This window comes from Apiospora hydei (assembly GCF_038363865.1).
Source record: "Apiospora hydei strain CBS 114990 chromosome Unknown utg000004l_segment0_segment0, whole genome shotgun sequence".
Taxonomy (NCBI): Eukaryota; Fungi; Ascomycota; class Sordariomycetes; order Amphisphaeriales; family Apiosporaceae; genus Apiospora; species Apiospora hydei.
Window position 1 is genome coordinate 3,683,767 of NW_027117363.1, and position 16,532 is coordinate 3,700,298.

The 16,532-nt window shown below is 54.0% G+C and overlaps 4 protein-coding genes across 4 annotated transcripts; 2 read left to right on the forward strand and 2 right to left on the reverse strand.

The window, feature by feature from the left end:
* Nucleotides 1-1,062: 1,062 nt before the first annotated feature.
* PG997_003692 (uncharacterized protein) lies at nucleotides 1,063-5,052 on the reverse strand (the record flags this gene model as incomplete). The annotated part of the gene is made up of 8 exons (XM_066808007.1): nucleotides 1,063-1,462; nucleotides 1,520-1,963; nucleotides 2,025-2,282; nucleotides 2,330-2,341; nucleotides 2,390-2,408; nucleotides 2,466-2,535; nucleotides 2,819-2,897; nucleotides 3,173-5,052. The coding sequence occupies 8 exons, from the start codon at nucleotides 5,050-5,052 to the stop codon at nucleotides 1,063-1,065; spliced, it is 3,162 nt and encodes a 1,053-aa protein (XP_066671625.1).
* A 1,506-nt stretch (nucleotides 5,053-6,558) lies between these two features.
* PG997_003693 (uncharacterized protein) lies at nucleotides 6,559-8,143 on the reverse strand (the record flags this gene model as incomplete). The annotated part of the gene is made up of 4 exons (XM_066808008.1): nucleotides 6,559-6,737; nucleotides 6,790-7,590; nucleotides 7,668-7,853; nucleotides 8,110-8,143. The coding sequence occupies 4 exons, from the start codon at nucleotides 8,141-8,143 to the stop codon at nucleotides 6,559-6,561; spliced, it is 1,200 nt and encodes a 399-aa protein (XP_066671626.1).
* Nucleotides 8,144-9,840: 1,697 nt separating this feature from the next.
* Nucleotides 9,841-12,215, forward strand: PG997_003694 (uncharacterized protein; the record flags this gene model as incomplete). The annotated part of the gene is made up of 2 exons (XM_066808009.1): nucleotides 9,841-11,808; nucleotides 11,898-12,215. The coding sequence occupies 2 exons, from the start codon at nucleotides 9,841-9,843 to the stop codon at nucleotides 12,213-12,215; spliced, it is 2,286 nt and encodes a 761-aa protein (XP_066671627.1).
* Nucleotides 12,216-13,407: 1,192 nt separating this feature from the next.
* On the forward strand, nucleotides 13,408-15,279 carry PG997_003695 (uncharacterized protein; the record flags this gene model as incomplete). Its single annotated transcript, XM_066808010.1, has 1 exon — nucleotides 13,408-15,279. The coding sequence occupies one exon, from the start codon at nucleotides 13,408-13,410 to the stop codon at nucleotides 15,277-15,279; it is 1,872 nt and encodes a 623-aa protein (XP_066671628.1).
* Nucleotides 15,280-16,532: the final 1,253 nt, after the last annotated feature.

Sequence of the window (16,532 nt, forward strand, 5' to 3'; positions counted from 1 at the left end):
TGTTGGGCTTTCAAAAGGCTCAGAAGAATGCTATTTATTCTCGCTTCGTATCTACCTAATTGTGTGAACATATCGTCACCCGCAGCACTTCGCTTATTGTGCTCGCAAGGGAGTGTCTCTCGGATGATGGTCTTTCGTTCATCATTCTGTTTCTCTCCTTGTGAATAGCCTGACCCACCGCACACCACGACAATGAAACAGAGAGACGACGACGAATGGGAAATTCCGCGATGACTGTCTCCCGTTTGTCTGATGCTCATGTGTGACATCCACACAGACGTTGTATGTGTAGGTGGGCGAGTCTGTGGCTGCACTGCCCATAAGGGCTGCAAAGAGAAAGACGAGTGTTCTCCCGAGGCGGCAAAAAGGTCCGCGAATGAAACGAATCATTAAAACGGCCGCACTCACGTTGCGACCTCCTTTTGCACGCTCGCTCATTTTCGTTTCGTCCAGGCTCAACACGCTAACCTTCGTAACACATGTCTCATGCGCTCTTATCCAGCTCCATCGCGGGGGTGGAGATGACGAGGATCGACGGGGAAATTATACCATATGTTGTTGATGATGAAAACGCATGGGAAAACATTTTCCCCCAAAAGAGCAACGCGCTCCAGGAACCCATTCGCAAGTAGATCGCAGAAGCAGATTTTGCCAATGCAGGGATCGAGAGTCGGGGTGCATATCGTGAGAATGAGCCATTTCTAGGCAGAATAAGGAACTGGGAACGAGGGCGGAATATGGCCCCGGTATGCTCTGAACGCTCTGAACTGAATCAACCAAGCAAAGTCCATCCGCTTTCGCTCGCTTGCTCTCCCTATGTGCGCCGCACCTTTCTTTTTCACTGCCGATATCATACAATCAAGGAGAAACTGCGTAAGCGGCTTGGACACCATCTCCTTCTATGGATGATGTTTCGTCCAGGTCTGTTATTCCTTGGGCCTTTCCACTCGACAACGAGTGCCTATCTTCACCCGAAAGCTGAACGCTTCGAAGGATGAACGCTATTGTACACTTCTTGTCCTTGAGGAAAAGGATAATTGTGAGTGGGAGACGAGGCCACGCCTAGTCCAATTGCATCGAATCCTCCGTGCCATTGCTCTGGGCAACTTTGGGCACCTTGGGATCCGAATGGGTGCCGTCGCCTCGAGAGGACTCGAGGGTTTGGGCAATGTTTTTCTTCAAAGCCTCGACCTGAGCAAGCATCACCTCAAGCGCTTTAACATCGAGGCTGCTTAGGTTGGCATTGGCAATGCGAGTCGCATCACCTTGGGCCATCAATGCCACAGCATCAGGGCTGGCTTCGCTCACCATGGCATTGATTAATTGTCCAATACCGTCGGTGCCTCGGGCCAGCTGCGAAAGATTCAGTGCCGCCTGTTGTTCCTCCACGCTATGCCGATGGGTAGCTGCGGTTGGCGCCTTGGCCTTAGCATGACGCGTCTGGGATCGCTTCTTACCGACTCTGTAGTGTTGTTAGCTTCTCTGAATGGATATTGGACAAGTGAGGGGGTCCACTTACGCCGAGATGAAATCCAGCTTGATGCCCTTCTCAGACAAGCGGTAGACTCGGCCATAGTCATAGCGGCTCTTGAAACCATCCTCCGACTCATCGTCGTCCTCCTCAATCTCGATAAACCCGTTGTTCGTCATACCACGGGTATATGCCTGCTCAATAATGGGCGCCGACTTTACCTTGCGGTACCGATGGGCAGGCGCCAGGCTGGCAAGAGGGGGCCGATCCGCATGACAAGGGCATTGCCACGTTCGTAGTACCGGCGGAATAGTCATAGGGGGGTCGAGGCACTCCAAGTGGAACTGAAGGCCGCAGTTGGGGGCTGAACAAGGGATGATGGCTCTGTTGTCGGAAGCACCCTTGAGGCACTGGTGACATAGAACAGGCCTGCCATCAGCATCTCGGACTTTGTAAAAGTCAAAAGGCTCATCGTAGCCCTTCTTGTTGACCCTGTGGGAGAGACGTCAGCAAGTAAGAAACAGTAAAAACAAAGCAGGCTGGGTTTGCATACTTGACGGGTTTACCGGCCGGAAGCTCTTCGTATTCACCATCTGGTCCCGTTCTGACATTCTCGAAGTAGTCCCGGATGTCCTGCGGCAAGCCAAAGGCACGGGAGTTTGTCTTGTCGAGGTTATCCAGCAAGGATCCAAAGGTGCCTCTATTTCCCGTGAACTGGGATGGGAAGAAAACGTGCTGACACTCATGACAATAGAAGTCCTCTATGTGAGGGATGTCATCTTCGTGCAGAGGAGGATCAACGCAAAGGGGGCTGTTTGGCATCATGTCAGCTATCGGTCCCAAGGGGGGTTGGTTTACCAAGCATCGACTCTTGCAGGACGCAAGAGCATGTAGCATCACTGATGTATCTTGACTTACTGGAAAGAGTAGTTGCAACCTTGTGTACAGTCAGTACCGATACTTTGAATAATACGAAGAGGGGGGGTTGACATACCGTCGCAACAGATGACTTCTCCATTGCCACCACAGGTATAGCACGTATCATCATTGCTTGAAGTCCGATCCTGTGGAAAAAACTAGTCAGCATGGGCTGGTTGACATGGGGATCGCTCAGGCTTTCGGCAAAAGCGGGTGGGCACCCGCGGGCACCTTCGCCACCGTGCGCCTCTGGACCTTGACACGTAGCACAACACGAAAAACACGACCGTCCCATATAAGCCGAAACAGCCAGTTTCATCGTCAAAGTGTCGCGCGCCATCGCCAGAGGATTCGAAATGGCCTTTGTGGCCATAAAAAAAAGCAACACGTCGTCGCCCAGAAAAAGGGGGCTGGTTCTGGATTTCTTACCTTGTCGTTGAAAGAAGGGCCACTATTCACAGGAGCTTCTCTAGGCACGCCTGCTGCAGTTCCCTTACGCTTCATGGGCCTGTGCGACACGAGGATTAGCAGACGTAGTTGGAAACAATGTAAAAAAAGACGATAAAAGTAGTGTGCATCTCCCAGAAAACGATGGGTATGTCGTAGTTGGGGCCAAGAGTGTGGTACCACGATGCCACTGAATGACAAGGTGGTCCGACAGCAAATGGAGGTCGGCACAGTCGGTACAGCTCATGCCTTCTTTGACTGGTACCGACAAGGCACCAGGCTGTGTAACACAAAAGATAGGATAGGATAGGATAGGGTGAGAATGGAAATACTCACGAAGTCTTGACTCGCAAGCCTGTCTTTTGCTTCTTGGTCGACCGCAAGTTGTTGGATGGGGTCGCAGCTCGAGAGCCCCTGGTGGACGGGACATCCATCTCGGGCGCGATGGGAGAGCTCTCTGCATCCTCATTGTTGCGCCTCGAGGCCCTGGTGGCTCTCAGGTTTGCAGCTGGCGTCCTGAGAGCACGAGGCTGCTCGGTCGGAGCCTGCGCCAGCGCGTTGTCGACAGCGGACAGGTCTTCATCCAGGGGCTTCCGGGTGAAGCTGGGCAAGACGACGTCCTCAGTGAGGCCGCGAGTGTCGGCCTTGGCCTCGTGCTTGCGCAGGGTAAGCTGATCCTGAATGCTGACGTCGCCGTACTTGCTGGGGAACTTGAGCGGGGTGCTTGCACGATGGCTATGTTGATGGGACGCGCCGTTGGTGATGACAGCAGCAGCGGCCATGTCCGAGTCGTGTGGGTGGAAAGGATGAGTTGATGTGTTCCGGGAGCCATCAGGTTTGGGCGCCTTTTTAGACGTGGGTTTCGTCTTCTCGTCGCTGATTGGCTGGTCCAGGTCTCCCGGTTTTGGCGCATGATTTGGCTCGGCGGTACTTGGCCGCGAAATCTCGTCCTCCAGCCTCTTTTGGAACTCCTCGTAATCCTCCGGCTCGTCGTCAGGGACTTCCGACAAGGACGAGTCGCTGCTGACGGAGCTGGACCGACGGTGCTTTTTGCCCTTGGAGGGCGAATGCTTGGACGAGGAGCGCTTTGCGGGCGATTGCTTCTGGCTTTGGCTCTGGCTTGGGTTTTGGTTTTGGTTGATGGTGGTGAATCCATTAACGCGAGCAGGAGCAGGAGCCCCATTCAATCCACTAGCGCCATTCAGATTCAGCTTGCTGACAGGCCGGCTGCTGCTGCCACTTCGGCCTCGGCTGCTGCTGCTATTGCCAACATTGCCGCCATTGGCACTGCCACTGTGACTGCCACGGCGATTATGACTGCCACTGCCACTGCTGCTGCTACGCACCGTGCCAGCTGCCAAGGGCTCGTCCAGCTCCAGCTTGGCCTTCTTATTGATGTGGCCATCCATGTCTTGGCTTGTTTGCTTGACAGGAGTGAAGTCCATTTGCAGAAGATCGTGGTAGGGTGCTGGCTTGGGCTTGTGAGGTGTGGTGCGATTGTCGGGCGGGATAAAGTAATTGCAGGCCTCGTTATCGCGCTTACCACGCGTTTTGCTATCGCGCACGAGTTTGTTGAACTCCTTGATGGTGTCAATATCGGCCCTTTGGTGAAAAATGTCCTCGATCATGTGAACAAAGCAGGGCTCTTTGTCTCCCAACTCGTCGTAGAGCGTGCGTAAAGCCCAGGCGGTCGGGTAGCGATAGTGATGGAGCGCCTCGTCCACGGCGGCCTCGACCACCTTGTCAGCAAAAGCCTTGTCAATAGGCGGGCGGCCAAGAAGTGCAGGTGGTGGTTGAAATTCGACGACTGCAGGAGTCGGCTCAGGAATGTCAGGCTCAGGATGCACAGATGGGGCAGGGCTGGCGGCACGTGCAGAGCTTTTTCGGCCAGGTCGAGAATGGCGTTTGGTTGATTTTTTGTTGTGATGGGAATGTATCGAAGAACGTCTGGTGCGCGACGCGTTGGGACGATAATCGCCATCATCAGAATCATCCAAGCCAGTCGCTGGGAAAATTGGCTGAGTAGGTGACGAGCGCGAAGGCTCCAGCGAGTCCAGCGCCATTTCGGCATCCGGTGCAGCCATTGCAACCGACATCTGAGGCATCGCGCTGGTCTCCTCCACCGGTGTTGCCGCCTTGGTGGATTTTTTCAGCACAATCCTCTTGACCGTCGGGGCCGGCGTGCCCTCGGCAGATGCGGATGGCTTCTTCAGCATGGTGGCCTTGGGGAGAGTACCCAAAGGGAGCCATGCCTTCCAGAACGCCGCCTCGCATCAGACCTTGTTGTGCAAATGAAGGTTTTTGTTCCACAGGAGGTTCCAGCCAATGCCGCATGAAACTTCTCTGACCCTCGGTCGACACGCCCTTATTGTGGCCGGAAGGAGAGCTCGCGAGTTGGAGTGGGCTCGAAAATCGCGTTGAAGTGCGAGCACTGGGCTTGGTGGTGGAAGTGGTAGGTGCCATTTTCTTTTCAGGAGCAGCCGCTCGGCGCCCCTATTGCTATTGCCCCAGGCCAGGACCTTGCGACAGGCTGCTCTCGGATAATCGGGGCTGCACGCACAATCAGTCCGCGTTCTTGAGACAATCGGCCGGGACTACTTACAGTGCAGAGCTTTCGGTGCGTCAGTCGAGGTCGAAAAGGGCGCGTGCTTGATTGAAACGGCGACGCGATTGTTCGTGGTGGTTGATTGGGGGGATGGGGGAAAAGAAGGAGGATGCACTCTGCTCTGCCAAAAAATGCTCCGAAGCCCCCGGCAAAGGCCAGGGCGCGCTCCCGTGGTGGCCACCAGCAGCAGCAGCAAGACCCCCTTCTCACAACCTTCTCGCATTTGCCGTCAATTTCACCGCACAAGACACATCAATTTTCCCATGCAATCGGATGCCCGTTACAACTGATTCTATCTTCGTCGCTTATAGGCAGCTTTTGGTTTCCGGGCAGCCTAGCGACCGTGTCTTTGGCAGGCCCCCCCTTAACCCTCCTGCTCAGCGTGTTCAGTCGGAGGACGGAGGACGGGGCAATTACGCGTGACTCCAGAGGCTGCCTTAAACGACCTCCCTCAATGGCACCTGATCATGCCATCACCCGTCGTCAAGTCCATTTGATGTCGGCAATTTGTCCAGAATGAGCTAACCAGAGTGTCCTTCGTCATTTCAGATGCTATCAACCCGATTCTTGGGGTTATTTGCTTCTACGAGGGCTCCCGCGCTCCCTTGGCCTTTTGAGGGGTAAGGAATGTCCATGACCCCTGAGCCGGGAAAACGGGCATTATTTCATCACTCTTGCACTTTACGCGAGCACCAACGCATCGTTGGCTCCTTCCACGCCCTGGGATGGAATCCTCTCGTGTAACTACATACTATTTCACCAACACCACAGGCGCGAATGACTTTATTCACCGCAGGGCACCTGGATTTTCCCCATGCGCATAAAAAGGCTTTCATTTTCGTAGCTTAATCGAGTACAGTTTGCTTTCGCGGTGGAACTAGGCCACATAGCAACCTTGAACCTTTCGGATCCACTGACAACCTAAGAAGCTTGTGGGACTGCAATGGCTCCCGTAAACAAGGAGAGAGCTTGACAATGACTGTTTGCCTCACCAGTTCCCCAGTTATTTGCTTCATCAATGTACATGCTTGGCTCATTGATAGCCCACCAGGTCGCCATCCTGTCTCGGTTGCTCACGGCGGAATGCCTCTCATGAATGAAGGTCGATTGAGCATATTTACTCGTCGCTCTTCTTGGCAGCCTTCTTCTTGGGCTTGGGCTTACCCTTGTTCCTGGCCAAGGGTTGCTCCAGAATCTTGAGAATCTCCTCATCCTCAATCTTCTTATCCGTCTTGAACTTGCTCACATCCAGGGCCGGGGCAGCGCTCAACTTGGTGACGCCGTTCTTCGTGATGACTGTCGCATCATTTAGCAATTGGCCGAAAATGTGGAAGGTGTGAAAACTTACGGATAGTGGTCAGAAGCCTCGAGACGGCAGCACCTTCCTTATCACCCACAACCTCGTACTGGCGGAGCATGCCGTTTCGGACACACTCGAGGACACCGAGCTTAGCATCTCGCTCGCTCTCCAGCTGCCTCATGCTGAAGGGGAAGTTGTGGTAGGACTTCTTGACGTCGTAAAGCAGCTTCTTGGAGGTGGAGCGCTTCGCTTGACCGTTCTCGTTGATAAGGCGGTGCAGTGTCGGCCTCTGCTCCATGTTCTTGACCTTTCCACTGCCCAGACTCATGCCCATCTCGACACCCCACACCTCGCCAATCTCAGGGGTGCCGTCGCCCTTGCTGCCCTCGCCGGGTGCAATGACAATCTTCTTCTTGCCCTCGATATCATTGCGGTCGAAGATCCATGAAGTGGTGCTCTCTACCAGGTTGCACTCGTAGGCCTTGGCGATCTTCTCCAACAGCTGCGTGATGCGGGCCTGTGTCGGGGCCTTTGCGGCAGCGGCCTTGGCCTTCTCCTCGTCAGTGCCGGACGCAAGAATTCCAGGAGGGAGCATCAAGCGCAGGAGCAGCTCATTGGCGTAATGAGTAGCAAGAACCAGGTCAGCAGATCGACCTTCTACAGCCTCCTTGGCGCCGACCACAATGGTGTCGCAGACAATGGTGCCAAAGCCATCGATCTGGGCACCCAGCTGGATCTTGACATGCTCGCCCTCCTTAAGCTCAACCTTTGATTCGGCCTCGTCGGAGGTGAGAGGAGTATACGGCGTCACGAAAGCACTCGGCGAGACGGTGGTGGGGTGAGCGAAGCCTGCGAATACGGGGTTAGAGCCAGCCCAAACACCAAGTAGCTCTGACCAGAAGACGAGCGCGTGATTCCCAACTAACCCTTGTTCTTGAGCTTGGCGTAGACCTTTGCGACTTCATCGGCAAGGAGCTTGTCACCCTTCTCGCAGATAGTAACAATCTTTTCGCCAGCGACGCAAAGCTTGGAGACCTCGGCGAGGACCTTCTCCGAGATAGCACCAGCTGTCTTGTACTTGTCGACCGTGGCCGGGTTGTTCAACGAGTAGTCTGGGGAGAGATCATGTTAGTCCTCTCGCGTCACGGTGTGCTTCGAGTCTCAATGCGTGTCCGTCCTAGGTAGGCAGGTAGTCCAAGGCAAAAGGGGGATGGGAATGGGAATGGGAATGGCCGGACGAGTACCTATGGCGGGGTAGTTCGCGACCAGCTGCAGCCGTTTCCAGTAATTTGGACTTGGACAGCAAGTGAGCAGGGCAAAGTGGGGGAGGAAGCAAGGGAATGATGGGAGGAGGGGGGATGCACGAACCGACTTCTTCCTTGTTGTCCTTGTTGTCGGCCATTGTTTCTGATTTGTGATTTGTGGTGAGGTTTGTAGTGAGGATCGTATCTCTAGGACAGGAAAAGAGTAGGTGATGTTTGCCGTTGTATGGCCCTGCCTGGAAGAGAAGAGGGTTTTCAATCTTTTTCCTTGCATTTCCTAAGCTGCGGGGTCCATCTTTGTGCGGTACTTTGAATGTACCTTGCTCGCCTTGTCTTCCGCCGTGCAGCTCTGCAAAAAAAGGCACACTACTTGGAGGGATCCTACTGGTGACGACATGCGGAATAACTCCTGCATGAATCAATTGTCTCGTAATTACCTAAAGCTCAAGGCAGGAGACAAGCATCAATGGGGAGCTGCTCAAAAGGGCACCATTCTCAAAGCAGATAGCAAACACCTGAGCTCCAATCGCAGCTTCCTACCTCAGACAACGCCTACCTTAGGTATGTGTGTGACTGTTTTCGCACACATGCTCAGAGACCAGAACGAGGATCTTCGTCACATCTTGTTCAATCCCATGCAATTTTGTGCATTGTGAATCAAATTGCTATGCGCTCTCACAGACGTCATTCATGCCCACTCTGGGAGTCTATCAGTCCCCAGCTACTCTCAGCCACTATGCTAGGCTTTGAGCAAGCAATAATAACTTTAGGCTGGACTGAAGCTCAACGGCACTTCCTCCTCCCTTCAGCGTAAGCCCTTAGGTTGCTAGTGCACTCCATAGAATGCTTTCTGGACTGGTATTACTGGAATTGAATGCTAGCTGTGCCCTCGACGTAAACAAAACTTATACACCTGGCCCGGAAGCCACCAGCACGAGTATGCATACACAACAAATCCACTGGATATGGCCAGCGGGGCGGACAGCTACCGTTCGTCGGCATAGTCTTTGACCATTTTCAATCCGAAATCGCTTTCTGAGCTTCCGTGAGAAGGCTGTTGTGACGTGAATTGAAGCTTCATCTTCAAAACATGGCACTCACGGCGTAGTAGCGTCGTATGCTCTCTGGTTTTCGCAACTGGCGTACCCATCCGATACAATGTTTCAGCTCTTCTGAAGAGTTTCCTTCTTCCAGGGTATAACGGGATGATATCGATATAATTGTGTGCACTTGGGGGTTTTCATCCATATATAGCATATATAAGTTGGTCAGTTGGCGTTGAGTCCAAGCTACGTGAAGTGTTCAATGTGAGTGAGTGAGTAGGCGTGATAAGCAGTTCTGCGTACCTACATCTTGGATGATGCACGGACCTCTTTCATGTACTTCTCAGCAAGGGCATATTTACCGCCAAACAGAAAGTACTGTTGAGCCTAACCCAGCTTGAGGACGGTCACAGTCGTCTCGTCTCTTCGCGGTCGCGTTTCTTTCCCCCTAGGCCAGGCTGAGGTCAGCTCTAACCTGCCTAGTGTTTGATTTGTCGCTACTCCTTTGCGCCAGCCCAGGCCGAAACCTCTCCCAAAAAGTTCAAGTAGCGTCCGCCTCCAATCCCGTTCCCAATCGCGACAAATCGATCTCGCTGAGCAAAGGCGGACTTCTCTCGAAATCGCGCTTCCAACCCTCACGCCCGCAACGCTTTCAGGCATCTCCGTCGCCTTCCCTCACACGTCAAGCCCAAGTCCGCATCAACTCCTGCTGTCGTGCCACGCAGTTGAGGCGCGGTTCGGTCTTGGAGGCGGCTAGACATATGTAGCAGTCCCATCCATCCACCGACTACAGCATGGCCACCAAACAGGACTCCGGGACCGCATTCAATGCGCCCGCAGGTTCGACAGTAGCTCCATCCTCAGCATCGACAGCCAAGTCAGAGCATTCGTCCGCCTCGACGCCAAAAGAGAGACCCGATGCGCCCGACTCCGAAAACACCGCGACGGTGCCAGTTCGCGACAAAGACTCGTTTAACGACTACACCATATCAAACATCATCACAAAAGATCATGTACACGCCGCGGCCATGGTGACTGATATCGAGAAGCAGACTAAACACATCAAACATGTGAAGAACATGATTGGCGACTACAAACTCGTGAGGGACACGTATCGCGCCTGGTTCACCCCCAGCAGGTTGTATGGCGAAGGCTACAGTGGATACGGCAATGGAAGAACAGAAATTGGCAGCACCTCCAGGGTGTTATATCCCTCGCAGAAACCCCGTCCAGGCACTCGCACTACGCCAGCGTTCAAATGGAAGAGGAAGGACATGAAGCAGCAAGCAGAACAGCACGAAGAGCTCGTACCTGTACGTTTGGACGTGGATTGGGACAAGATCAGGCTGCGCGACACTTTCACATGGAACCTCCACGAGAGGTTGGCCGCCCCCGAGTTATTCGCCATGCAGTTGGTCGAAGACCTGGGACTCAAGCCTCCGGCGGCACAACCCGTTTACGAGCAGGTTCTGCAGCAAATGCACGAGCAACTGAATGACTTCTATCCTTTCGTGTTCTCTGACGAAGATGCGCTGGACCCCGAGCTACCGTACTCGGCCTGGAAGAACGACGAGATGAGGATATTGATCAAATTGAACATCACAATCGGCGCACATACCTTGATGGATCAGTTCGAGTGGGAAATCAATAACCCCATGAACTCTCCCGAAGAATTCGCCGCCAGCATGGCCAAGGAACTTTCTCTTAGTGGGGAGTTTGCCACGGCGATTGCGCATTGCATCCGGGAGCAGAGCCAGCTGTTTACGCGCAGCTTGTACAGTATCGGCCATCCGTTCGATGGCAGGCCTATAGAGGATGCCGACCTGGTCAATGCCTTTTTACCGTCGCCGCTCCCGACTGTCTTCAGACCGCAGCAACAAGCCAAGGAGTTCGCGCCGTATCTATACGAGCTCAGCGAGGCAGAGCTCGAAAGGAACGAGGTCATCTTCCAAAGGGAACAGCGAAGACAGAAGAGATCGGTGAACCGCAGAGGCGGTCCGTCTTTGCCCGACCTGAAGGAGAGGCAAAGGACCATACGCACATTGGTTGTCTCCTCTACATTACCAGGGGCTGTGACAGACGTAGAGGACAGCAGGCTCTACAAGAAAGTCGCTGGTGCGCCTGGCACTGGGCGCAAGCGGCCAGGTGCGCGCGATGGTGAGATTTCGGATTCTGACTCGAGTGAGGATTCTTCACCCGACTCTCCAGCGGCTTCGCAATTGGCCGGCACAGCCAGGACCCGTGGTATGCGTGGAGCTGCGTCTGCTGCACAGCAACGTATGGCAAACCTTGGTCGCTCGGAGACACCTGAGGCCACTATACATCACCACGAGACCCGTGTATCCAGGAAATTTGGGCGTGAACTTACGCGAGAGGGCACTGAAGAGCCGCAACACTACTGGGTGACTCTGAGAGTTGGCAAGGATAGGCTCAAGAGGTTCTTCCGAGACTTGAAGACGAGGCAGACTTCCCTTGCAGGATCCCAGACCCCGTCACAATCACACGCCAGAGCCCCAAGTGTATCCCACCAGACATCGATGCCACCCCCTCGACGCCGAACTCATCACATGCTGCAACTGCGACTGCAGTCGCGAAAACCCCTGGAAGTGCACCACCTGGTCAGATTGGTCGTGTTGCTGCTCCTCCCCGCCAGCACCCGGTGGTGCCCAACCCCATCCAGTAAGACATTTTGCCCCTTTTGCCCCCGTGCCTCTGCCCCCTTCCCATGCCAACCGTCGTTTTTTCTCCCATTGGTCCAACACGTATGACTTGTGATGTGTCCACCTGTAACATTTTCCCTCTGAGTCCGTTATATCTTTAACTCCCACTGGTTACTTACACACCCTCCTAGCCCCCGCCCCCAGCGTGGCTCACAGATGCGCTCCAAAAATTCAAAGAAACAGACACCTACGCCAACGACTCGTTTGAAGGAACCATGCGCTATAGCGCTGTGGACAACACCACGGAGAGTCCTGCTCCCATGCCACAGCCAGGGGCTGCCGTTCCCCCCAACCTTCGCTTTTATTTCCTGCCACGGATACGATGCCTGGACTGCCCTGGCAAGCTGTATACGCCAGGTCCGGACATGTCTGCGGAGAACTTCCTGGTCCACCTCAAAAACCGGTCCCACCGTGAGAAAGTTGAGGCTCGATTGGCGAAAGGTACTTGATTCACGATAGCAGTGGACAAAGGAAGGAAACTATACTTGATCTCACCGGACATATTTTCGCACGATTATAATGGGATGGAGGAAGGCTGTCCAGTGCACTACTCGTGGTGAGTTGAGCAGTGATGGCAAACAGCATGTAGCGTGTATTGGTTTGGAGATAGTTGGGTTGTACATAATACAGATACGCGAAGGCTTAAGAATAGGCTTGAGCCCAGTAAACGTTGCGATTATGAGTCCTGCAAGACTCGGCTTTTCGCGATGAACAGTGTAAAGACGGACGGGGAGGAGGAAAGCTACTCAAAGCAAATTGGGGACCAGTTGCGTGGTCGGAGTTATTATGTATTATGGTGCGAAAGGGGGAGGGAGCCTTCTCGAGTAAAGCAGAGCTCCGGGCGTTTCACAAGCAGGAACAGGGTAGGGGGCTGGTGAAGATAGGCTATAGGGTATTCGGTGTTTGTTTATACCATCTTGAAACTGAAACTTACATGCACTGCAAGACGTGTGTTGGATCTGATTGGGCCAATACTCGTTGGTACACATATATATATATATATATGACAGAGGACCACAGAGATAGGTGTTCAGTCCAATGCGGCAGTGGAGTGTGACGCCAAGAGAATGGACTCTTCGGTTACGCCACAACAATACAGTCAGTGCCTACATATCTCACAATACCGGCCCTCTGTGTGTTCAACTAGGCCGACACGCGAGGGGTCGAATCCACCCAGCACCCAGGCCACTCCGATCTGCCCCACCCATTGAACCATTTCCTCGTACACGATTAGGCACAGGATACCTTCCAGAAAGAGGCAGGGACGTTGTGTCGTTTTGCTCATCGCGAGCTCGAGTAGACGTGTTAAGGACTGTTTTCGTGTATCCCTAGGCTGCTGGAAGGGAGTCATCGGCAACCAGCCCTGGCTTGGCTTTGCCGATCTTCAATGGCAAAGAATGCGGTCTTGGTCGCGTCGCAAGTCCCTGTCATCGGCCCCTGGGAATGTGGGCTAACATCATCCCTGAGCTGGTGCCTTTCTTTTGGCTGGTTCGACTGAAACTACTTCGTGGCATTTCGGTTGGGTAGGCCTCAAAGCTCGACTAGGTTAAATGGCTGACAGATAAACATAGGGCAGAGGGCACCACATGCATGCCTTTTTTTCTTCAATCTCTTCAGATGTCACAGGACTGAAATGAAAAGATGTCGAAGGCCCATCCCGAATATGTCGACGTCGAAGCGCGGGGGCACCTGGCAGACCCTCAGTACTTCGTGCCAGATGGAAATGATGCAGAGGAAGGACTGAGCTCGTGTCTGCTATCCGAGAAGAGACAGTCTCGCCGGGGCTCGAGGACGTGGGCCGGATATGCACGACTCTGGGGGTTCTCGTCACCCGGCGTCTCATTGGCGATCCAAAGCGTGTTGCGACTCATCTTGCTGCATACCGTCTCCCTACTCGTCCTGCTCGCCCCTTCTTTCGTTACTTCGCTTGTGCGTGCTGTCTGCGGGAATACCCGTCGACGCTCCCCGGGTGGTGGCAGAGCAGCAGCCTCCAAGCGGCCTCGGAGCCCGACGGCCTACCTGGACGGGGTTCGCGGCGTCGCCGCACTCGTCGTGTACGTGTTCCACTGGGGCTACCTGTGGTTCCCGTTCCTGCGCCAGGGCTGGCACAGCACCGCCGACGTGTCGCAAACAGACCTCTTCCTCCAGCGGCCCATCGTGCGGGTGCTGCACTCGGGCCGCGCCAGCGTCACCGTCTTCTTCGTCGTCTCGGGCTACGTCGTCGCCATCAAGACGCTCACCATGATCCACCGGAGCCAGCCCGACCGTGCCCTCGACGCGCTCGCGGGCTCGCTCTTCCGCCGGCCCCTCCGCCTGTATCTGCCCATCGTCGTGGCGACGCTCATCAACCTGGCGCTGGTGCGCTGCGGCGGCGTCTTCCTGAAGGACCCCACGGGCGCCGGGCCGCCGCCGCGCGGCGCTACCCTGCGCAGGCAGCTCTGGCATTGGTGGGCCCACATGGTGCACATGGTCAATCCGTTCCGCAATATCGATGGCCGGGCCAACTTGTACAGCCCGCCGTACGATGGGCATCTATGGACGATACCCGTAGAGTTCAAGGGATCACTACTGGTGTTCGTTTTGCTCCTCGCCTTTGTAAAGGCCAAGCGCTGGCTGCACATGGCTGTGGCACTGGGGTTCACATGTTGGCTGGTCCAGCTCGGTGACCTTGACATGGCCCTTTTCTGTTCAGGGATGCTATTGGCAGAACTATCTATTGTTTTGCCTGCCGGGGGCAAGAGTAGTCAGACCGATAATCTGGTCTCTACTACCAGCAATAGACCGAGACGTTCGCGGAAGATATGTATGCACATCGCGACGTTGTTTACGTTCCTCGTCGCTTTGCATCTTCTTAGCTACCCAGAAAATGGTGGCTACATGTCTCCAGGTTTCCGAACCCTCTCGTTCTCTGTACCTGTGTTCTACGGGGGTCGCGAGGACCAGATGCAGTGGTTTTGGAACTCCGTGGGCTCTGTTCTTTTCATTCTGGCACTCATGTACTCGCCACCCCTTTCTCGTCGCTGCAACTGCGGCGACAAGGATACTTCCAATACACCGCACATTCCCACCCTGCCCGTGACCGTCAGGGAGCCCTCGAGTGCCGTTTTGGTGTCGATCGACCCCGACAGACCCGAGAAACATCCACAAACCCAACCTCTGCTGCAGCGCCCCTTCACCACGGCCTTCGTGCAGTACCTCGGCAGGATCTCGTACGCGCTCTACCTGGCCCACGGTACCGTCAACCACACGGTCGGCACGCGCTTCCTGAACCCTGCGTGGTACGCGTGGTTGAGCGCCGAGGCCGTCGCCCTCGACCTGCGCGACGCGGGTCTGAGCGACGCGGCGGACGCGGTGCTGTACCGGTCCTGGTCCGCGTATGTGGACTCGGCCGTCTGGGGCACGCTGGTCAACACGTTCGTGCTCTTCTGTGTCGCCGACGTGTTCTGCCGCGGCGTGGACGTACCGGTGGTCAAGCTGACGCGAGCGCTGGGGAACTGGGCTTGGAAGAAGTAGTTTGGGATTCAGAATAGATTTATATATATATCATAGAACATCACTACTAGACACATCTCTTCGACTATGACACTGGCCCCCAAAAATGTGACTCAGTGTGCTTCTCTGCATTACCCGTCATCTTCTGCTACTCCGACGGTATCTTGACTTGCGCCTCGAAGTAGAGTCACTATGATTATCTATGTATCTTGATGGTCCGGGAAGACTGCTCATTCGAAGGAATAAACTTCCATCTCACGTATTGTTTGCTTACTATCATTTCTCACTGCGCAGCTTTCTGCCTATTATTGATGACCATGACGGGGCAATCGCAGTATATCGCTTCTAGTTATACGTGAATGTTGTGAACAATCGTCCTTTTAGGCCAGACTCAACCATCTGCTCCTTGTACATTTATAATCGCTGAGTCACATCTCCAAACTTTGGCATAATATCACACTTCCCACTGCGATTGTCTGTATCTATGAGATCGATATTTCATAGCACACGTATCATGTCTACTATTTCAGCCTCCTCCTTCATCCAGAACATTGTCAACAGTCTTACAACGATCGGATGATCTGTTTAGTCTGGTCTTTCTCCTCACTAAAATACAAGAATCGAGTCCAGCTGGAGCCTTGATAGCATAATGTCTGCGATTCAACTCAAGCAACCAGGGAGTAATCGTACTGCCTCTATCGACGATTGTCCCCTGAGCCATTGCATGGACTCTTGCCTGATAGCCAAGGCCATATCACATAGACTAATGTGCCGATTATCCGATAAGAGCTTGTACCTCGTGCCTGTACACTGGCTTCTTGCTCGAGATACGCTATCACTGACTCTTCAAATACCTTCTGCCGATCATTCTTTCTTCCAGTATTACACAACATGCGCATGAATTTAAGACCGTTGCCATCTAAGCGAGATGATTGATTCGTCGCCGATCATTCCTTCATCACCATATTTACTATCCATCATCACCATCTAATCGAGCAGTGACGCTCTCGTCAACGCTGGGTACGCGTGACTTGGCTGAGCACACGACAGTGAATGAATACAGTCTGCCAACAGACCACTGCTGCATTGGCCAGCATGTTCACTCATCTCGAATCACCCTCGGCGTCTGATTACTCGAGTAACCGTTATCATGACCACTTCTCCTGCTACTCGGCTGGTATAAATACTTAATCATCGAACCACTGGCCTCTGCTTTCTCTCCCTCCTTCATTATTCCACCCCCATCAAGCGCCACACTTCCCAACCGTCAGATA